This window comes from Balaenoptera borealis (genome assembly GCF_965194805.1).
Source record: "Balaenoptera borealis genome assembly, chromosome: 16".
Classification (NCBI taxonomy): Eukaryota; Metazoa; Chordata; class Mammalia; order Artiodactyla; family Balaenopteridae; genus Balaenoptera; species Balaenoptera borealis.
Window position 1 is genome coordinate 43,927,579 of NC_138872.1, and position 22,541 is coordinate 43,950,119.

The 22,541-nt window shown below is 53.3% G+C and overlaps 1 protein-coding gene across 1 annotated transcript; it reads left to right on the plus strand.

Moving 5' to 3' along the window:
• The first annotated feature begins 2,032 nt into the window (after nucleotides 1–2,032).
• Nucleotides 2,033–22,008, plus strand: LOC309613581 (ninein-like protein). Its single transcript, XM_082360539.1, has 7 exons — nucleotides 2,033–2,134; nucleotides 8,985–9,054; nucleotides 14,983–15,141; nucleotides 15,825–15,938; nucleotides 18,697–18,867; nucleotides 20,119–20,232; nucleotides 21,162–22,008. The coding sequence occupies exons 2-7, from the start codon at nucleotides 9,034–9,036 to the stop codon at nucleotides 21,351–21,353; spliced, it is 771 nt and encodes a 256-aa protein (XP_082216665.1). The 5' UTR covers nucleotides 2,033–2,134; nucleotides 8,985–9,033; the 3' UTR covers nucleotides 21,354–22,008.
• The last annotated feature ends 533 nt before the right edge of the window (nucleotides 22,009–22,541 follow it).

Here is a 22,541-nt window from a genome sequence, read left to right on the forward strand (position 1 = left end):
GCTGTATCCATTTACATTCCCACCAACAGTGCAAGAGGGTTCCCTTTTCTCCACACCCTCTCCAGCATTTGTTGTTTGTAGATTTTCTGATGATGCCCATTCTAACTGCTGTAAGGTGACACCTCATTGTAGTTTTGATTTGCATTTCTCTAATGATTAGTGATGTTGAGCATCCTTCTTCCTCCATTTCTTAACCTTTCATTACTTCCGACTTCTTTTCTGTCTATGGCACATTCTGCCAGTGAGTTTTTCTTTTGACATTGACTTTTTATTTTCCAAAATTCTGTTTAGTTAGTCCTGTCTGATCATTTTTGATAGCTTCTTGTTGCTTGTCCTCTTTTAATTTCCATCTTTTAGTTAAGTAAACATTTCATAACATTTTTCCTTAGTTTGTGTCTGATAATTCCGGTATCTGAGGTTCCTACAGGATCTAATTCTGTTGTTCTGGCTTCTTCTGACTCTCAGAGGTGGTCCTTTTCCACGTATATTGTGGTGATCTTTAATTGTGAGCTCATGTTTGCATGATGTTTATCTCTGGGAATCCTGGGAGCTGTAGTAGAGGGTGCTCCCTGCAGAAAGGATGTGTTTTGCTTTTGCCAAGAGTTGGGAGCCTCTTAATCTGAGACCACTTTAACCTCTTCCAGGGAACTGGCCCAGTGCATGTATCCAAGGTGTGGTTTCTCCACACTGGTGTAGGTGCTGGCCTCAGGGTAACCCCACGTTTGTGTTGCTTAATGCTCATGGCTTTGGTTTCAGCTTCTGGGGTTGTTTTGTTTGGGGACCCCTGGAGGTTTCCATTACCTTCTGTGAGGACATCACACACTAGATGATCAGCTTTGCTCTGGTTATTTGGTGAGTGTGCGCGGCTGGGGTGGAGCAACTGCCGTCTTATTTGAGGTCCAGGAAGCTGGCGGCAGAATCCCCTGCCAACCACATACACACACACACCTGCCTTGAATCAATTTGTTTTCCATCCTGGAGCCGGAATGACAGTTCAAAACACAGACCTCATTTGTGTCACTCCCCTGCTTGAAACCCTTTGCTGCTTTTAAAATTCCGTTGACTTCTATGTCTTTATTTTTCTCTCTAGTTCCTCATGAGGAAAAATGAAGTGGTACTTATGCTTATGAAGGAGATCCTTATGCTTGACATTATAAGAATAATACATAAACATATGAGGTCATGTGGCTTTGAGTACTTTTAGATTGAAAAGAAGCTAATGCCAGGTAGAGACCTGTTTAGGGGAATAAATATCTGCAAGACCAAGATGCGTTAAGGATAGACTCTCTGGGCAGCAGGCGTGGGTCTCAGGCTGCCTCCCCGTGATCTTTACTGGTCAGTTGCTTGTGTGTCACACATCGATGGGGTTACCTTCCCAGGGAGACTCTAAGAGCATCGGAAGCCAGGGGGGCTCCGGGGAGACTTGGTCCCGGCAGCCACTGTCGGTACTTGCTTTTCCCTGTGAAGGCTCCATGTTGCATCAGGTCGCCCTCTGTCCACTGATACGGGCATCGTCCCAGGCTCCTCCTGGTACTGAGCTCAGGGTGTAGGATGGAGGCGCTCTTCCCTTGGGATCCAGCCTCCCCCGTCCTTGTGTTCCTCAGCTTTGTGCTGGAGTCCCCTGGGTGGAGGGGGTGGCCACTCTCCTTGCAATGACCTCGCGAGGACTCACCCAGCATCTTGCACTGGTGCCTGCCATGGGCACACTCACATTTCAGTGGAGGTTATAAGATGCAGGAACCGGCCAGCTGTGAACACAAAGAACCAAGGTGCTGAATGCACCAGGGAGTTGTTGATTGTGTGGCTGTTTTAGAAGCTAAGAAAGCTTTGTCTTCTATAGCTTATCTCTTGGGAGATGCAAACCAGAGCAGGTTAACACGGGATACAGGAAAGCGAAGGAAGTGGTGTCCTGTGCCCTCATCTAGGGAAGGGGAAGTGTGGCTGCAGGGTCACTGCAGGACTGGAGTGCGTGGGGGTGACCAGCTTCTGGAGTTCCCACTCTTCTTCCTTTCTTAAATTTCCCATGCAGAATCAAATTGGATAGGCTTTCTGAAGAAAACACGTTTTTGAAAAATGAGCTGGCAAGGATCCAGCAAGAGCTTGAAGCTGCAGAAAGGACAGAGGCTGCACAGAGGTAAGGGCCGTCTCAGTGGTCCCACCCCGACCGCCCGGTCCCTGACAGGGCTTGCTCTTCGTAGAGTAAGCTTAGAAGGCATTGCTGTAGAAAGTGGGACGTGTTCACAGATAACCCGCATTCCAGGAGAGCTGTGCTGCCCTCTGACCAGCCTTGCCAGGCACAGGCCTCGGGCCTCCTTCCTGAGCGCCTCACTCGCAGAAGTAGGAGGTGCCGGGTCAGCACCACCGCCACCAGCTCCAGCACAGGCCCCTGTGCCTCTGACGCTGCTCTGCAAGCACTGCTCACCCTGCAGAAATAACTCCACCTTGTGCTCAGGGCTCGGGGGAGGCATCGAGCATTCTCGTAGGGGCGAGAGATACTCTTGCAGCCTTTCTGGGCGAGTAGAATCTGTTTGTTCTTGTCCTGATAATGGTTTTAGCTGTGCTTTCCTCCGAGGTGCATTCCTGGTCTGCCGATTTCAGTGAGTCAGAGTCAGGGGTCGGGGGCCTGAGCACTGAGGCAGGAGCTGTGTTTGTGTTTGTGTGCGTGTGTGTGTGGGTGTGTGCGTGTGTGTGTGCGTGGGTGTGCGTGCGTGTGTGTGTGCATGTTGCGTGTGTGTGCGTGGGTGCGTGTGTGGGGTGTGTGTGGGTGGGTGCGTGTGTGGGGTGTGTGTGTGTGTGTGCGTGTGTGTGTGCGTGTGTGTGTGGCGTGTGTGTGTGTGCGTGTGTGTGTGGGTGCGTGTGTGGGTGTGGGTGTGTGTGGGTGCGTGTGTGTGTGTGCGTGTGTGTGGGTGTGAGTGGGTGTGTGTGTGCGCGTGTGTGTGTGTGCGTGTGTGTGTGTGCGTGGGTGTCTGCGTGTGTGCGCGTGTGCGTGTGTGGGGGGGTGCGTGTGGGTGTGTGTGAGTGTGCATGTGTGTGTGGGTGTGTGTGTGCGTGTGCGTGTGTGGGGTGTGTGTGTGTGCGTGTGTGGGTGTGTGCGTGTGTGGGTTCGTGTGTGTGGGTGTGTGTGTGTGTGTGTGTGTGTGTGTGTGTGTGTGTGCGGGTGTGTGCGCGTGTGTGTGCGTGTGTGCGTGCTTGTGTGGGGGTGTGTGCGTGCGTGTGCGTGTGTGCGTGTGTGGGGGTGTGCGTGGGTGTGCGTGTGGGTTGTGTGTGTGCGTGTGTGCATGTGTGCGTGTGCGTGTGTGTGCGTGTGTGCGTGGGTGCGTGCGTGTTTGTGTGTGTGGATGTTTACATAGGTGTGTGTGTGGGTGTGTGCGTGCGTGTGTGTGTGTGGGGGTGTGCGTGTGTGTTCGTGTGTGGGTGTGTGCGTGTGTGGGTGCGTGTGTGTGTGGGTGTGGGTGTGTGTGTGTGGGTGTGTGTGGGTGCGTGTGTGTGTTCGTGTGTGGGTGTGTGTGTGCGTGTGTGTGTGTGTGCGTGTGGGTGTGGGTGTGTGTGTGTGCGCGTGCGTGTGTGTGGGTGGGTGTCAGTGTGGGTGTGTGTGTGCGTGTGTGTGTGGGTGGGTGTGTGTGCCTGTGCGTGAGCGTGTGTGTGTGTGCGTGTGTGTGCGTGTGCGTGTGTGTGTGCGTGCGTGTGTGTGTGGGTGCGTGTGTGTGGGGTGTGTGTCGGTGTGCGTGTGTGTGTTTGTGGGTGCGTGTGTGTGTGGGGCTGTGGGTGTGTGCGTCTGTGTGCGTGGGTGGGTGTGTGTTTGCGTGTGCTTGAGCGTGTGTGTGCGCGTGTGTGCGCGTGTGCGTGTGGGTGGGTGTGTGCGTGTGCGCGTGTGTCCGTGTGCGTGTGCGTGTGGGTGTGTGCGTGTGTGTGGGTGCGTGTGTGTGTGCGTGTGTGTGCGTGTGTGCGTGTGCGTGCGTGTGTTTGTGTGGGTGTGTAGGTGTCTGTGGGTGTGTGTGCGTGTGTGTGTTTGTGGGTGTGTGTGTGGGTGGGTGGGTGCGTGTGTGTGTGTGTGCGTGGGTGCGTGTGTTGCGTGGGTGCGTGTGTGATTGTGGGTGTGGCTGTGTGGGGGTGTGGGGGTGCATGTGTGTGCGTGTGTGGGGGGGCCTGTGTGTGTGCGCATGTGTGTGTGCGTGTGTGCCTGTGTGTGTGCGTGTGTGGGTATGTGCGTGTGCGTGTGCGTGTGCGTGTATGTGCGTGTGTGTTCGTCTGCGTGTGTGTGTGCGTTTGTGTGCGTCCGTGTGTGTGGTGTGTGTGTGTGTGCGTTTGTGGGTGTGTGTGCGTGTTCGTTTGTGTGTGCGTGTGTGCGTGTGTGTGCGTGTGTGTGCGTGTGTGTGTGTGCGGGTGTGTGGGTGTGCGTGTGCGTGTGTGTGGGTGTGCGTGTGCGTGTGTGTGGGTGGGTGCGTGGGTGCGTGTGTGTGTGCGTGTGTGTGTGTGCGTGTGTGTACGTATGTGTGGGGTGTGTGTGTGTGTACGCGCGCGCGTGTGTGTGTGCGTGTGTGCGCGTGTGTTTGTGGGTGCGTGTGTGTGTGGGTGTGAGCGTGGGGGGGTGTGCGTGTGTGCGTGTGTTTGTGTCTGTGCGTGTGTGTGCTCGTGTGTGCGCGTGTGTGTGTGCGTGTGTGTGTGCGTGTGTGTGGGTGGGTGTGGTTGTGTGTGGCTGGCTGCGTGTGTGTGTGTGCGCGTGTGTGTGGGGTGTTTGTGTGTGCGTGTGTGTGTGTGGGTTGGGTGTGTGTGCGTGCGTGTTTGTGGGTGTGTGGGTGTGGGTGTGTGCGCGTGTGTGGGTGTGTGCGCGTGTGTGTGTGCGTGGGTGCGTGCGTGTGTGTGTGCGCGTGCGTGTGTGTGCGTGTGTGCGTGTGCTTGCGTGTGTGTACTTGTGTGTGTGTGCGTGTGTGTGTGCGTGTGTGTGTGTGCGTGGGTGCCTGTTTGGCTGTGTGCGTGCGTGTGTGTGGGTGTGTGTGTGTGCGTGTGTGTGTGCGTGGGTGCCTTGTGTGGCTGTGTGCGTGTGTGTGGTTGGGTGTGTGTGTGCGTGTGTGTGTGTGTGCGCGTGTGTGTGTGCGTGCGTGTGTGCGTGCGTGTGTGGGTGTGCGTGTGTGTGTGTGGGTGTGTGTGTGTGTGTGGGTGCCTGCGTGTGTGTGTGTTGGTGAGTGTGTGTGTGTCCGTGTGGGTGTGTGTGTGGGTGCGTGCGTTTGTGTGCGGGTGTGTGTGTGTGTGTGCGGGGGTGTGTGGGGGTGTGTGTGTGTGCGTGTGTGTGCGTGCGGGGGGGTGTCTGCGAGTGTGAGTGAGTTCATGTGTGTGTGCGTGTGTGTGTGTGCGTGCGTGTGTGGTTGGGTGTGTGTGTGCGTGTGGGTGTGGGTGTGTGTCTGCGCGTGTGTGGGTGTGTGTGCGTGTGTGAGTGCATGTGTGGGTGCGTGCGTGTGTGTGTGTGTGTGTGTGCGTGTGTTTGTGCGTGGGTGCGTGTGTGTGGGTGTGTGCGTGCGTGTGTGGGGGTGTGTGTGGGTGTGTGCGTGTGTGTGGTTGGGTGTGTGTGTGCGTGTGTGTGTGCGTGTGTGTGTGCGTGTGTGTACGTGGGTGCGTGTGGGTGGGTGTGTGCATGCGAGTGTGTTTGTGCGTGTGTGTGTGCGCGCGTGTGTGTGTGCGTGTGCGGGTGTGTGCGTGTGTGAGTGACTGAATGTGTGTGTGGGTGTGTGTGTGCGCGTGTGTGTGTACGCGCGTTTGTGCGTGTGTGTGTCTGTGCGTGCGTGCGTGTGCGCGTGCGTGTGCGTGTGTGCGTGTGTGCGTGTGTGCGTGTGTTTGCGGGTGTGTGTGCGTGTGAGTGTGTGGGTGCGTGCGTGTGTGTGTTGGTGAGTGTGTGTGTGTCCGTGTGGGTGTGTGTGTGCGCGCGTGTGTGTGTGTGCGTGCGGGGCGGTGTGTCTGCGAGTGTGAGTGAGTGCATGTGTGTGTGCGTGTGTGTGTGTGCGTGTGTGTGTGTGCGTGTGTGGGTGTGTGTCTGCGTGTAAGTGAGTGCATGTGTGTGTGCGTGTGTGCGTGCATGTGTGAGTGACTGTATGTGTGTGTGTGTGTGTGTGTGCGCGCGTGTGTGTGTACGCGCGTTTGTGCGTGTGTGTGTCTGTGCGTGCGTGCGTGTGCGCGTGCGTGTGCGTGTGTGCGTGTGTGCGTGTGTTTGCGGGTGTGTGTGCGTGTGTGTGTGTGGGTGCGTGCGTGTGTGTTGGTGAGTGTGTGGGTGTGTGTGTGCGCGCGTGTGTGTGTGTGCGTGCGGGGCGGTGTGTCTGCGAGTGTGAGTGAGTGCATGTGTGTGTGCGTGTGTGTGTGCGTGTGTGTGTGTGCGTGTGTGTGTGCGTGTGTGTGTGCGCGTGTGTGGGTGTGTGTCTGCGTGTGTGAGTGAGTGCATGTGTGTGCGTGTGTGTGTGCGTGTGTGCGAGTGTGCATGTGTGTCCGTGTGTGTGCGTGTGTGTGTCTGTGCGTGCGTGTTTGTGTGGGTGCGTGTGTGTGTGCGTGGGTGCGTGTGGGTGGGTGTGTGCGTGCGTGTGTGTTTGTGCGTGTGTGTGTGTGCGCGCGCGTGTGTGGGTGTGCGTGTGTGGGTGTGTGCGTGTGAGTGAGTGCAGGTGTGTGTGCGTGTGTGTGCGTGTGTGAGTGAGTGCATGTGTGTGTGCGTGTGTGTGTGCGTGCGTGTGTGTGGTTGGGTGTGTGCGTGTGTGTGTGTGCGTGTGTGGGTGTGTGTCTGCGTGTGTGAGTGAGTGCATGTGTGTATGCGTGTGTGTGTTTGGGTGTGTCTGCGTGTGTGTGCGTGTGTCTGTGCGTGTGTGGGTGTGTGTGCGCGTGTGTGGGTGTGTGGTTGGGTGCGTGTGTGTGGGTGTGCGTGTGTGTGCGCGTGTGTGCGCGTGTGTGCGTGTGTGTCTGCGTTTGTCTGTGCGCGTGTGTGTGTGCGTGCGTGTGTGTGTGTTTGGGTGCGTGTGTGTGTGTGGGTGAGTCTGTGTGTGTCCGTGTGTGTGTGTGTGTGTGCGTGCGTGTGAGGGTGTGTGTGTGCGGGTGTGTGTGCGGGGGGTGTGCGCGTGTGCGCGTGTGTGTGTGTGCGTGTGTGTGTCTGCGTGGGTGCGTGCGTGTGTGCGTGTGTGGGGGTGTGTGTGTGTGGGTGGGTGTGTGGTTGGGTGCGTGTGTGTGTGTGGGTGTGTGTCTGCGTGTGTGAGCGCATGTGTGTGCGTGTGTGTGCGTGTGTGTGCGTGTGTGCGGGTGTGTGCGTGAGTGCGTGTGAGTGTGTTTGTGCGCGCGTGTGTGGGTGTGTGTCTGCGTGTGTGAGTGCATGTGTGTGCGTGTGTGTGCGTGCATGCGTGTGTGTGTGCGTGTGGGTGTGTTTGTGCGCGCGTGTGTGGGTGTGTGGGTGTGTGTGCATGGGGGGCGGGGTGTGTGCATGTGTGGGGGTGGGTGTGTGTGCGTGTGTGTGTGGGTGTGGGTGAGTGTGTGTGCGTGTGTCTGTGCGTGTGTGGGTGTGCGTGTGTGAGGGTGTGTGTGCGTGTGTGTGTATACGCGTGTGTGTGTGTGTGTGCGTGTTTCTGTGGGTGTGTGGTGGTTGTGTGTGTGTATGCGTGTGGGTGGGTGTGTGTGTGGGTGTCTGTGTGTGGGTGTGTGTGCGCGTGTGTGTGTGTGTGCGTGTGCCTGTGTGTGTGGGTGTGTGTGGGTGTGTGTGTGCGTGTGTGTGTTCGTGTGGTTGCGTGTGGGTGCGTGTGTGTTTGCGCGTGTGTGCGCGTGCATGTGCGTGTGCCTGTGCGTGTGGGTGTGTGTGGGTGTGTGTGTGCATGTGTGTGGGTGTGGGTGTGTTTGTGCGTGTGTGTGGGTGTGTGTGCGTGCGTGTGTGTGTGGGTGTGTGTGTGCATGTGTGTGCGTGTGGTTGCGTGTGGGTGCGTGTGTACGTGTGTGTGTGTGCGCGTGCGAGGGTGCGTGTGTGTGCGTGTGTGCGTGTGGGTGTTTGGGTGTGTGTCCGTGTGTGTGTGCGTGTGTGTCTGTGTGAGTGTGTGTGTGTGTGTTCGTGTGTGTGTGTGTGCGTGGGTGCGTGTGTGTGGGTGGGTGCGTGCGTGTGTGGCTGTGTGTGGGGGAGTGTGTGCATGTGTGTGCGTGTGTGTTTGGGTTGTGTGTCTGTGCGTGCGTGTGTGTGTGCGTGCGTGTGTGTGTGCGTGTGTGTGCGTGTGTTTGCGTGTGCGTGTGGGTGTGTGCGCGTGTGTGGGTGTGTCTGCTTGTGTGTGTGTGCGTGGGTGCGTGGGTGTGTGTGTGCCCGTGTGTGTTGGTGTGTGGGTGTGTGTGCGCGTTCGTGTGTGTGTGTGCGTTCGTGTGTGTGTGTGTGTGTGTGTGTGTGTGTGTTGCGGTGGAGGCTCGGGATGCCTGTCAGTGGATTTCTGCTTTCACCATCAGAGCCTCATCCAAGGATGGTTTGTTTGGCTTTTTTCTTAATGACGTTCAAGATGAGCTGAGCTCTAAACTGCCGAGGATGCGGTGTTGATTTGATAAAAGTGCCCGATGATGAAAGCCTGGGATCCAAAGTGGATGGTCAATAAGCGATCGCTGTTACATTACAGCAGTTCTGAAATCTGCAAGATTTTTCCCTCCAGGAACCATTTTTCCCTAAGTTTGGTGCTGGGACCCCTTTGACCTCAGATGTCAGTGAATGTAAGCCTGTGTTGGTGTTTATGCTGCTGGGTGTGAAGAGCACTCGCATGTGCCAGAGAGAGATTAACGTGTGTGATTGAGGAACGTCATGGAGGGTTTGTTCTTACAGTGCTGGCAGGGTTCCTCTGGTTCCGAAGCTGGGATCCGATTGGACCAGCAGCAGCGATAGCGTAGGACAGTGACGGAGCAGTGGCCGTAGGGTACCAGGAGCAGGTGTACAGATCCAAGCCGCCAAGGTGACCGTGAGTGATGAGGGGTCAGTGATACTGTTAACTTTGCTTCTTCAACAGGAAGGAAGTTGAGGTTTTAAAGAGAGAGAAGGAAAAGGCCTGCTCTGAGATGGAAGAGCTCTGCACACAGGTGAAGTATTGACACCTGGCATGAAGCTGATGCCACCCTCCCTCTTCCATTATTTTGAAATAATTTCAAGCTTACAACAAGGAAGCACAGAACTTTGTTACGAAAGATTTGAGAGTGAGTTGCTGACCCATCAGCCCTCTCCCACACCCCAGATTAGGAAATCAGCGTGACTATGAAACTGCCCCATCAGCCAGCCCAGGACCTCGTGTGGCTTCAGTCCGCCTGTCCTTGTTGTTATGACCTGGCGCTTTTGAAGATTACAAGCGGTTGTTTCGGTGTATCCGGTGCTTCCCTGTGCTTGGATTCAGATTATGTGTGACTATCCCCAAAGTGATGCTGTGTCCTTCTCAGTCCATCCAGTCCGGGGACACAAGCATTAGTGACGTCAACTTAGATTCTTGGTCAGGTGGTGTTGGTCAGGCTTCTCCACAAAGTTACTTTCCCCTTGGTAATTGCTAAATATTTTATGGGGAAATGCTTTGATATGATGTGAATATCTTGTTCTTCATCAAACTCTCACCCCCTTGTTTCAGCATCCTCTGTTTCTTGGTGCAGTCAGTTATGACTGTGATGGTGGCCAGTTGGTGACTAATCCCAGCTTCCTTTTATATTTGTTAATTGGCGTTCTAGTGTAAGGAAGAGCTTTTTCTTCTCTCCATTTATTTATTGATTTTAATTTATTGATTTTATTTATTTATTCTTGGCTGCATTGGGTCCTCGTTGCTGTGCGCAGGCTTTCTCTTGTTGCGGCGAGCGGGGGCTACTCTTCGTTGTGGTGCGTGGGCTTCTCATTGCGGTGGCTTCTCTTGTTGAGGAGCACAGGCTCTAGAGCACAGGCTCAGTAGTTGTGGCAAACGGGCTCAGTAGTTGTGGCTCACGGGCTCTAGAGTGCAGACTCAGTAGTTGTGGCGCATGGGCTTAGTTGCTCCACAGCATGTGGGATCTTCCTGGACCAGGGCTCGAACCTGTGTCCCCTGCGTTGGCAGGCGGATTCTTAACCACTGCGCCACCAGGGAAGCCCTCCATTTATTTATTCATCATTATGTTACTATCATAGATTCCTGTTTTATTCAATGGGTTATTAATATGTTACCATCAGTATTTATTTTTATGCTCAGATTGTCCCAGATTTGGCCAATAAGAGCCCCCTCAGGGTGACTTCTGGGTCCTCCTGACAGGTCCTGGTCATTCTTTGAGCACTTCCTCACTTTCTGGTGCCCCACGATATTCCAGGTTCATCTAGTACTTCCCTGCCCCAGTCCTGGAAGCAGTCGTTTCTCCAAGGAGCCCTTGGTGACCTTTAGTTCCGAATGGTATTTAGAGACCAAGATCTGGGCACTAGGAGTGCTCATGGCTCCTGGGGCATTGCTATGTCCAGGTGCAGTTAGTGCATAGAGCTAGGGAGTGTATACGTATATTTATTAGGCTTACACGCACGTGGTTTCAGGTATATTGATTTATATATCTCCCTACTGAAAACCATGAATTCAAACTTTTATCTGCAATTCCAACATCACAGGGATAATTCTGGTTTTCTCCGTTTCCATATTTGTAACTCTTGCCTCTAGCAATGAAAAACCTGGTTTCCTCATCTTCAATAGATTTACTTAACTGTTTGATTAATCCCTTTACCCTGCGGGTAAATGCCCTGTCTCACTCAGCACTGACCTCCACACTGGTCTCCCTTTGCCCCATAAGTAAATGCCTTCTGTACTTGGTCTCACTTACTGGCTTTTGGACTGAAGCACAGAAGCTGGGATGTGTCATTCTTGTTTTTGTTTTTGTTTTTGAATTCTTTTTTTAATTGAAATTAGTATTGATAATTGCAGACTCCCAGGTGGTTATAAGAAGTATATTACAGAGAAATACACTTTGTCCAGTTTCTTCCAGTTGTAACATTTTATGGAACTATAGTATAATATATCTGTGTTAGTTTGCTAGGGCTGCCATAACAAAGTACCACAGAGTGAGTGGCTTATACAACAGAAGTTTATTTCCTCATAGTTCTCGAGGTTCGAAGTCCAAGATCAGGGCAGGGCTGGTTTCTTCTGAGGCCTCTCTCCTTGGCTTGTATACAGCTGTCCCTCCCTGTGTCCTCACATGGTCATCCCTCGGATGTGTCTGTGTCCTCATCTCTTATTAGGACACCATCATGTTGGACTCATATGACCTCATTTAACCTTAGTCACCTCTTTCAAGGCCCCGTCTCCAAATACAGTCACTCTGAGGTATTGGGGGTTTGGGGTTCAACATGTGAATTGGCAGGGATCAGTCCATAATGAATATCAACAACCAAGATGTCGACATTGATACAATCCATGGGCCTTACTCGGGCTTCCCCAGTTTTACTTGTGTACTCGTGTGTGTATCAAGTTCTATGCAATTTTATCCCTTGTGTAGGTTCGTGTCTCCACGACCACAGTCAAGATACTGAACAGCTCCAGCTCCACAAGGATCCTTGACGTTGTTCTTTCATAACCACACCCACCGCCTTCCTGCCCACCTACCCCAGCTCCTAACCCCTGAAAACCACTAACTGCCCTTCATTTCCAAAATTGTGTCATTTCAAAATGTGATACAAAAGGAATACAGAATACGAACTTTGGGGTTGCCTTGTCTCGCATATCATAATTCCCGGCTGTGTGTCCACAGTTAGCTTCTTCCTGTTGCTGGACACTATTCCAAGGCATTGATGTCCCACAGCTTGTTTTGTTTTGTTTTTTAATATTTATTTCTTTATTTGGCTGCGCCTGGTCTTAGCTGCGGCACGCGGGATCTTCGCTGTGGCCTGCGGGATCTAGTTCCCTGACCAGGGATCGAACCCGGGCCCTTGGGAGCACGGAGTCTTAACTGCTGGACCACCAGGGAAGTCGCCCACAGCTTGTTTTAACGCTCACCTTTTAAAGGACGGCTGGGCTGATTCCAGTTTGGGGCTGTCACAGAGGTGCCGTGAACATTCCCAGGCAGGTCTTTGTGTGGATATAGGTTTTCATTTCATGGGCTAAATGCCCAGGAGAGCAGTTGCTGAGTTGTATGGTAGTTACATGTTTAGTTTTATAAGAAATTGCCCAACTGTTATCCAGAGTGGCTGTAACAGTTTCCGTTCCTGCCAGCAATGTGTGCTTGATCCAGTTTCCCCACATCCTTGTCCACACTTGTGTTGTCACTCTTTTATTTTAGCCACTCTGATAGGTGTGTACTGAGTCAGAAAGGTTAGAGGGGGCTGCAGTTGGGTATCCCCTTCCCCACGCTGGTTCTAATCTGGTAAAAAGGACATTTCCCTTGAGGGCAGGAGAATAGAACGCTCTGTGTACTTCAGAATGGTCACTGTCTTAGTCTGCTCAGGCTCTGTACAGAATGCCACAGACCGGTGGCTTAAACCACAGGAGTTCATTGCCTCACGGTTCTCGAGGCCGGAAGTCCAAGATCAAGGCAGGGCTGACTTGGTTCTGGCGAGGCTCTTCCGGGTTTGCAGACGATGCCCTCTCACTGTGTCTTCTCATAAAGTCACTGTCCTATCAGATTAGGACCCCACCTCGTGAGCACATTTAACCTTAATGACCTGCTGCAAGCCCTGTCTCCAGACACAGCAGAGAGTTTGTGGACACAGTTCCGCCCACAGTAGCCACTTTGTTTCGGGCTCCAGCCATCAGCTCCTGGTGAGCTGGGACTCTCTTTGGCCGTCTCTCCAGTTTTCAGGGCATTGATTTGCCCTGTGACCTCAGTTCTCTGATGGGTCTCAGAAGAGTGGTTGAGTTTTCAGTGACTCAGCTTTTTCTTGTTGGGAGGATGGGAGTGACGACTTCCAAGCTCTTTGCAGGCCAGACCAGAAGCCAGAAATGGTGTTTTGTTTTTCACATGGGATTCTGCATGTTCACTGTCAGGACATAGAAGTACACTGGATTTTCACCTGCCAACCTTGTGTCCTGACACCTTGCTGAGCTCTTACTCTTTCTGGGAGTGTTTTTATTTATTTTTAATTTTAAAATTTTATTATTATTATTACTATTATTATTTTGGCTGCGTTGGGTCTTCGTTGCTACGCGCGGGCTTTCTCTAGTTGTGGAGAGTGGGGGCTACTCTTCTTTGCGGTGCGCAGGCTTCTCATTGCGGTGGCTTCTCTTGTTGCAGAACACGGGCTGTAGGCGCGCGGGCTTCAGTAGTTGCAGCCCACGGGCTCCGTAGTTGCAGCACGCGGGCTCTTGAGTACACAGGCTTCAGTAGTTGCGGCGCGTGGGCTCTAGGGAGCGCGGCCTTCAGTAGTTGTGGCTCGCAGGCTCTAGAGCGCAGGCTCATTAGTTGTTGTGCACGGGCTTGGTTGCTCCTCGGCATGTGGGATCTTCCCGGACCGGGGATCGAACCCGTGTCCCCTGCATCGGCTGGTGGATTCTTTTTTTTTCACAGAATAAAACACTGCTTTTACGTGGGTCTCAATCTGAAATCCACAAATGCTAGTAAGTCAGTTTTTAAATTTTTTAATTTGTTTCAAAGTTAAACCCAAGACACATTGACTTCATAGGAAATCCACTGAGAAATGTTTTTCTAGGCTGAACACCTCTTTCCCTTTAGTTTCCCCCAGCAGAGCATGTACATATTAATCACTTCACTGCTGTCCCACCACTATACCAAGATCACCTAAACTGTGTGTGTAGTATTCTGAATGTTCTTAGTTATACCCTAATTTCACTAACTGCAAAAGATTTTCTGGGATAACCTGTCACGTGAATTCTTTGGCTACTTTTGAAGATGAAGTCCAAAGAACTCTTAAATGATTCTCCTTTGTGGGGGTGGGTGGTATTTTATAGGCATTAGCAACTAGCACCTGGGGCTGTGCTGATTCCATCTGGCATCACTGGGAGACAACCAAAGAATCATATGATGCAACAGCCAACTAAGTGACTCAAAACTGAAGGTTAAATTTAAAGAAAAAACTAATTTAGAGAAAAAAAGGTAATGCTAGAGGAACTCGTTCTAAGCAGTCAGTCATTATGCCTCTGTGTGTGTGTGTGTGTGTGTGTGGAAGGCACAACCAGGTGGATTCAGTGCAGCCTGGCAGGCGGATTCTTAACCACGGCACCACCAGGGAAGTCCTCTGGGAGTGTTTTTGTCACCTCTGGCTTCTCAGACCTCTGCTGTCCCCTGGAGAGACCCGTAGCTCTCGCCCCAGCCTGCTTCTTCCTGCGCCTGGCTGATGTGGTGGGAACACCCAGCCCTGGGGCGACAGTGACACGCCCACCAGCTGTGCGTAGACGCTGCTCTGAGGCACGGAGGGCTGCAGACCCTCGGCCTCCAGAGCGGCTGCTGGGGAAAAGCAGATGAGCAAAACATGGTTTGTGTGAAGGTGTGTGACACCTGGTTGGAAATAACGAACTTCCGTGTGTCACCTGCTGGCTGCTGTTTCATCCCAGGCAGCACCGCCCAGGGTCCAGCATCCGCTGTCTGCAAAGTGGGCGATTTTATCAGTGTGCTCCCCCCACCGAGAGCCTCGGTTTTTGTGTTTAATGACAATGATTTGAAGAGAATCACGTGCCTCAAGTAAAACGAGGGGTTTTTTCCCCTTCAAATTGCTTAAGATAATGTTAGAAATAACCGTGGGAGAAACAAGAAAACCATGCCAGTGCTCCAGAGCAGTGGTTGGATGTTGATGGGCTGTGAGCGCCCCTGGTGCACAGTCTCCTGCTTCTTGGATGGACCAGAGTTCATCCTCTGCCCTGTGGCCTGAGAGCCCATCACTCTGGGGACGCTGAGCGCCTCACCCACTAGTTTCCAGTAGTAACCCCACCCCACTAGCTGTGATGACCAAAATGGGCTCCAGACATTGCCAAGCATCCCTCGGGGAGCAAGAGGGTCCCTGGTTAAGAACCACTGGAATGCTGTTGGTTTAAAAAAATAACTTTTTCATCTGTGTTTTATCCCTTTTTGTTCTAGAGTCAGAAATGCAAGGACGAATTGTCCCAGCTCAACCACAGGGTCCTGCAGCTGGGAGAGGAGGCCTCTACCCACCAGGCCCAGAGCAAGAAGAATCACATCACTGTTCAGCTGCTGACACAGAGACTGGAGGAGGCGGCGTGCCGGGAGGAGCTGCAGGTGAGTGGCCGGCGGGGCAGGGAGGGGCAGACAGGCTGGCCTAAAACAGATCAGGAACGGCCCTGATGTGCCTGGAGGTAAAGTGAGGGACTTAACAAGCAAGCCCTGAAAATATGTGGACTTCAGCAGCTTTTGCAAAGCCTGGTATCTAGAAAAAGTAGCAGAAAGGAATTAAATCCTGATGATACGAGAGTAAGTTGGTACAACCTCTCCGGAGGACAATATGGCAAAATATACTTCAAGAGCATCAGGAACGTCCGTGTGCTCTGGCTTCATGATTCCGCTAGTGGGAACTTTACTGAGCATTGTGTACGGATTTAGCTGGAAGTATTTTCATTGCTGTGGTATTTATAATAGCAAAACAGAATTGGAATCAGCTTTGGATCATCAACAGTATTGAATTAGTCAGTAAATGATGGTGCAGCCATTCAAAACCACGTTTTTGAAAAGTATTTAACACTCAAGATATAATAAGAGGGGGAAAGCACAGCATACAACGTCTTAGTGACAGAAGTCCGTGCGTATGGAGGGAGGGCCAGGAGATACAGCAGAACGTCGGGTGTGGTCCTTGGGCTGCTGGGATTATGGATGAGTTGAATTTTGTAATTTTTGCTTTTCTGAAGTTTCTGCATTAAACGTGTAAGATACTTCTTATACTTGTGAAATTGATTTTTAAAACACAGGATAACCAAATCCAAAAACTTGAACTTGAACTTGAACACGTGACTCAGGAACGTCAGAGCCTGAGACTGGCACAGTCACAGCTGAGAGAGGCCCTCGAAGAGAGTCAGGACCAGGTGGGTGTGCGTGGTGGTCCCAGCCCGGGAGGGGTCAGCCTTGCCTCTGACAGCCTGGCCGGGGCTAGTCCAGCCAGGGGCATCGTTGGTCTGCCTCAGGTCACCCGGCTAGCTGGGCACCCGCCAGGCCCAGGACTGAGTCAGGCTCAGTCCAGGGTCGGGTTGAACTCGAGTGAGCCACGTGAAGAGCTGCGCCTGTTCCTCACGAGGGCAGGAGGCCATAGCAGCGCCTCCAGGTGTGCCCTCTACAGATGCAGGGGCCAGGGAACGCGGCAGGTGGCCTCTGAGGTCCAGGCCAACAGGGCAGAGCAGCCCCCGAGGTGACCCGGCTCCACGCCCCCAGCGGAGCCCAGGTGTCACGTTCCTGTGGGTATTCCACCCGCTCTCCTGCTGCAGCATTTGTCCAGCGTGCACCAGGCTCAGGGGAGGCAGGGAGTTCGCGGTCTGGGACAAACAGATGTGAGCAGAGCGGGCCCAGGAGGGACGGCGGGTGCCTGACAGCGTGAGGTGCAGGGACGCGGGGCTGGTTCTTCTGAGGAGCTCGAGCAGAAGGGAGGTGATGGGGTGAGGTGCCCTGAGGGCCACGGGCCCAGTGCGGACTCAGACCTGGGGTGTGCTTGGAGGGCCCGGGTACGGCAGCGGGAAAAGGGCCGTGGGAGGGTCTCTAACCCGCATGCCTCTGCCCAGCCTTTGCACCAGGTTCCCCAACTGGCCCCTGGCCTGACTCCTGGACTTGGCTGTGGTCACCTGGTGTGAACAGTCACTTCTCAGATGGCCCGGGGCCGCAGAGGGGTCAGTCTGGGTGCGGGACCCCCCACCGGGGCCTTATGAGGTGCTGTCAGGCTCCTGTGGGCTCAGCCCCCCGCTGTAAGCAGGCACTTTCCCCGAGGTGCCACCACGTACTGGGGGCTCCCTTCTCTACTTTTAGTGCAAAAGGGACCTTGAGAAATTGCCTGGACTAGATTGAGCCTTCGAGGCTAAGCAGTCACATCCATCTGCTGGCAGAAGGGCTGGGCTGTCGGAGGTTTCCGTGCCCGCTGGGATGCCCAACATGCAGCCGCCGTCACAGGCAGGAGATACTGCACTTAAGCAGGCTGCTGTGACGTGAGCTGGCGTCCCCTTTTGTGATTTAGACGAGGACCCCCATGAAACACACCTGGATGAAAGTGTGGAGAAGGGAAGTAAGGAGCTTCCAGGGCACTTACGGACCCTCTGGGTGTGCGGAGGTGAGGTGCACACAGAGCCACGGAGGAGGGAGCGGTCACCGGCGCGCCATGAGTGGTTGCAAGGTCACAGGTCCAGCAGGGGAGCCAGGCGTCCGAGAGGGCACTTACAGGGGTGCCACGGACTGGGGCACCCGCACCGGCCTCTCCACGGCATGGGGTTCTCGTGGTGCGGCAACAGGCGCCCCCAGAAGAGCATACAGGTGGCTAGGCTTCTGAGGCCGGTGCCCGGGAGTTCTGAATATCACTTCCCCACATTCTGCCGGTCCAGCTTGGATTCAGGGCAGGAGGGGCTGCTGTCCGAGGGGCTCGCTGCCCTGCCCCGCCATCCAGAATGCGAAGGCCCTGGCTTCCCGGCTGCAGTGGCCCCACTGCTCTCCTGGGGACGTCCCCCTTCTCACGTGGCAGTTGAGCAGGGCTCTCCGGAGGCAGCCCAGCCTCCACCCGCACCTCACTTCACAAGGAGGGGGCTCGGGGCACTCAGTTGGGCGGTGCTGATGTACCACCCAGCCAAGTGGAGAGCGGGCGGTGAGGAGCCTGGGCAGGGGGTGTGAAGAGCATTTTCGGGCGGGCGGGGGCTCAGACACGGGCCAGAGTGACTGTAGAGTGACCGTCTGAATCTCGAAAGTCGGGAGGAGGCTACATCTGGTGGAGGGTGTGTGAGAACTATCCTCCCCTGTCTTCATCCCAAAGAGCACGGTAGCTGCCCTGCTGGACCCGTGTGTACGCGTGTGCCTCTGGGGGGACCCGTCCTGGAGAACCGCCTGGGGTGGCCCCTGAGACACGCAGTGACACGGCACAGTGAGGGAAGTGGGGCTGCGGGCTCACAGCCTCGCTCTTGCCTGGCATGGCCGGCGCCCTCCTCTCCAACCTGCCCTCGGCAGGACCCCTGGCAGAGCTGTTGCCTCTCCTGTCTGGGGGGTCTCAGAGGGAAGTTCTGTGTGTTCCAGACAAAGCTGCCAGAGTCCAAGTGATATAAGTGGTGTTGAGATCTGGGCTCCCAGGTGGTCCGTCAGGGGAAGTGGCCAGGCTCTGGACAGCTTGGTACCAACGACCCAGTGGGTTCTGTGCCCAGGGAGCGGGTGCTGAGGCCCATCCACACCTGCTCCCAGCCCCTGGCTGATCTCTGTGTAACCCACCTCTGGGACCCCGGCCGCAGCCAAGTGTCAGGGGCATGAACTCTTCACTTAGAGGAAGGCTGCCGTACACAGCTGGCGTGGGTCACAGTATTAAAGGAATTACACCCCAGTCATGTACCCGGAAGGTAAACATGACAGAAGGTTACGTAATCCGGCGGGAGGTCACGTGGAGGATTACAGGCAGGCTTTCCTGGCTCTCACTGTGTAGAAGCGCCCGCTGAATGGAGTTTGGGCGTCAGAATTCAGCTAAATAGGCTCTTTAGGAACCGTGGGTTTTGCTGCAGACACTTCCCTTGTGGGGTGACCTTAAAGGTAGAGATGCAGTCTTCTGTGTCTGGTAGTGACCCCGTAGCTCTGGGTGGTCACCCCAACACTGGGTGCCTTCTCCCCGGGCAGCTGCACGGGGCCACCATGAGGCTGAGGCTGGCCCGGTCCCAGCACGCCCACGAGGTGCAGCAGCTGCAGGAGCAGATGGAGCGGCTGGTGCCTCGGGGCCGCGTGGCTGAGCTGCAGCAGCTGCTGGAAGGGGAGCGGCAGGCGGCTCGGCAGCTCCGGGAGGAGGAACGGGTAAGTGAGGACAGGGGCCCAAGGGCCGGCTGAGGGCGACGGGGAGGGGGAGGCTGGCTCTCTGGTGACTTAGCCAAAAGCTGCCCAGGTGCCCAGGGGAAGATGGCCCCGCAGATGTCCCACTACGTGAGGACTGCTTTATGGAAGCTATGGGACCCAACTTTCCCTGAGAACTGGGGGGCGTTGAGCAGCTGACCCTGAAGGCCCCCCAAAGCCCCCCAGTCTGTCTTCTGGGCTGCACGTGTCTGCAGCCAGCCACACAGCCACACACACGGTCCCCGCTTCCAGGCCTGAAAGATGGTGATAGAGGGGTCGCGAGGGAGGCAACAGGCAGTGTCCCTGCTTGTGTAGCCCTGTGAGAGCACAGGCAGGTGCAAAGGTCCTGAGGTGGGCTGTGCTCGGCATGTCTAAAGGTAGCCAGGGCGTGGGGGGTGGTTGGACAAGAGGTCAGCGCAGTGACAGCACAGACTTGGGGAGCCCGGCTGTGTGCCAGGTGCTGCCCTAGGCGTCTAGACACATAGAAACAGAGTCGCAGCCTTAAAGGGCAGCAGGACAGTGGCTCAGAGCACGCGCTGCAGGGATCTGGATCCTGGCTGCACCACCCCAGCCGAGTGACCTCAGGCCACTTGTTTAACCTCTCTGTGCTTCCGTTTCTGTCAACTTCTGGTGGCAGCGGTTCCCACCTCAAAGCAGCCTCTCAGGCATCAGTGAGTGAGCACCGTAAAGTGTAAGCCTGCGGGGCACAACTTGGTCCTCAGAGTTCATGAGGTGGGGGTGGGGGTGGGGCCAGAGGGCGAGGCACCTTCACGAGGGAGGAACTGGCCAAGCCTGCAAAGGTGGGTGAAATACGACGTTTGTAAAACACAAATTCTAACGAAGAATAGCCTTTCAGCATTATGCAAAAACGTTATGCTGGAGAGACAGTTAAGCTGTGAGAGATTATTGACAAAACAAAGAAATTTAGTCAGAAATCCTTTAGAAAGACTAATGTGTCTGGGGAAACTCACCTTTGAGTCATTTAGGACTCAAAGGACAAATCCTAGCACAAAGCAGTCTGCTGATCTGCTTAGACTACAATGAGAAATGCAGCTTTGTGGCTTGTGAGACATTTCTAACCCTCCCTCTACGGATGAAAGGTTATCCACATGCTCAGATTTGCACACTTCAGCTAATTTCCATCCTAAAGTAAACAAACCCGCGATGATTCTTTTTAAAACGTACAGTGTTGATCTCTAAGCTCCTTTTGTGCAGGAAGCACATGAAAAACAGCTGAAAGCTGCAGAAGAGCGGGTGGAGGAGGTGGAAATGATTTTGAAGAACGTGGAAGCGCTCCTCCAAGAGAAAGTGCGTGAGCTGAAAGAGCAGGTGAGTGATGATGCCTCGTTTGGGCATTCAAGTAGCTGATCAGGGAGACATAACCCAAGAGAACCCCATGTCCTGTGGAATTGCAGAGAGGGGGAGAGGAGAGAGAGAGGCCATTGCTGTCCTAAAAGTTCTACTTGGAGCTCCAGGAAATGAAATGTGAGAATCTGTAGAGATACTTTTCTTACATAGCAGTCAAGTACGGTTGGTTCATCTGCGGCATCCGGAGCTGCAGGTTCCCAGGCAGCGTGACTCTGTGCAGGCCACCCGCTCCTGACCACCCCCACATCTCTGCAGCCCCTCCCCTGCTGGCACTGCCATCCTCCCACCCTCTCTGTCCCTGGTCCTCACGTTCCTTCCCAGCAGTCAGACTCGGTGACTCCCCCAGTCACTCCTGGCAAAACCTCAACCCAAACCCCAGGTTTGGTTGAAAGCACATCAAAGGAAACGAGGACACCAGCTGTTAGGACCCAAGAGATGGGGGCTCTGTATCCCACGCTGAAGGCCCAGCTGAAAGATGAGATGGGAAGGGATCCATCAGGACGCCAAGGTTTTGGACTTGGGCGGGCAGGTGAGAGCGCAGACAGCGTACTCTTGACAATTTCCTTGGACACCCAATTTGACAGGGTACTCTTGACAATTTCCTTTCTTTTTGAGGCCTACAGATTTTGGTCTTTTGTCTTCATTTTATGGTAAAAATCAATTTGTGCAAAATTGGCTTAAGTTTTCTCTACCACATAGTTCATCAGATTCTCAATTTCCTCTCTCCCGCCAGGATAACAAAAATTGTCATTACATCCAATATTTGTTTCCAATTTGTAAGAATCCCCAAACTGTGGTTTGAACAACGTGGAAGACTGGGAGGGGCAAGCTGGTAGCGTGGCATTTCTGCATTAGATTCACAGTGCAGTGTGGCTTTCTCCCCTGTCCAGTTTGAAAAGAATACACGATCTGATTTGCTGCTCAAGGAGCTCTATGTGGAAAATGCTCACCTAACGAAAGCGCTTCAGGTCACTGAAGAGAAGCAACGAGGTGCTGAGAAAAAATCCCGATTCTTGGAAGAAAGAGTTAGAGCTCTCAACAAACTACTCAATAAGATCGCTTCAGCATCTCTCTCTGTGTAGACTTTTCTTCCTGGAGTTCATTTTGAAAGAACATCTTTTAAAAGTAAACCACTGTGATGCCATAACTTCTATGGCTCATTGGCCACACACCCCTGGACAGATGAGGATTATGATTCTCTGTTCGCCCCACAAGCACTTAATGAAGGTCGACTATGTGCCAGATGCTGGGGAAAACAGACATGTTGGAAAAGACTACATTTTTTTTTAGTGGTCCCCTAGGTAAAATTCCTAGTTTTGCTGCTTACTAGTGAAACAGGTTATGGGGGCTCTCAGCAAGGTAAATGGTAAAATAGTTTTAATGTTTTACTTCTGACCTTGGCTACAGAGACTAAAATGCAAAGTCAGGGCTCTGCAGTTCTACCATTTCACTGTTGCTGCTCTGGTTGAGTCACTGGCATTCTCCATAGTGGGTGGATACAGACACTCCAGAAATGCTTCACTTCCTGTGACTGTCAACTGGCAATGAGGGATAGAGGAGGGGAAGCCCCTTTGTCAGGGTCAGCTCCACTGCAGGGATGTCTGGACAGTGCTTGTTATTTTAGGACTGTGGACTCAGGGAGGATGGTTTCTATTGTGAATGCAATCTTTTCCTCATTGAAGTGTCATCACACTGGAAAGTATATTATTTGTAAAAAAAAAAGTATAGTTTTATATCCAAAATATACATAAATTATGTCCATTTGGTTTATCAGAATAAACTACTGTAATATGAAGAGTCACTGTATTTGCAATAAAAGTCCTTTTCCATTAAAATTGATTTCTAAGTGTTTTTTTGTTGTTATTTATTTTTGGCTGCATTGGGTCTTCATTGCTGCACTTGGGCTTTCTCTACTTGTGTCCAGCAGGGGCTACTCTTCATTGTGGTGAGTGGACTTCTCATTGCGGTGGCTTCTCTTATTGCGGAGCATGGGCTCTAGGCTCTCGGGCTTCAGTAGTGGTGGCGCATGGGCTCAGTAGTTGTGGTGCACGGGCTTAGTTGCTCTGCGGCACGTGGGATCTTCCCGGACCAGGGCTCGAACCTGTGTCCTCTGCATTGACAGGCGGATTCGTAACCACTGTGCCACCAGGGAAGCCCCTAAGTATTTTTTAAACTATTAAATATTTCAAAGATATAGAAAAATAGTTTCATAAGAAACATTCATATGTATTACATAAACATTCAGATGTATTAAAAACATTGTTACAACA

Excerpts from the sequence above, each read along its gene's own strand:
- LOC309613581 (XM_082360539.1), top strand. The coding sequence starts at position 9,034 with ATGGAAGAGCTCTGCACACAG. Across the intron at positions 9,055-14,982 it reads TGGAAGAGCTCTGCACACAG|AGTCAGAAATGCAAGGACGA; the intron begins GTGAAGTATTGA and ends TTTTTGTTCTAG. Across the intron at positions 15,142-15,824 it reads CGTGCCGGGAGGAGCTGCAG|GATAACCAAATCCAAAAACT; the intron begins GTGAGTGGCCGG and ends TTTAAAACACAG.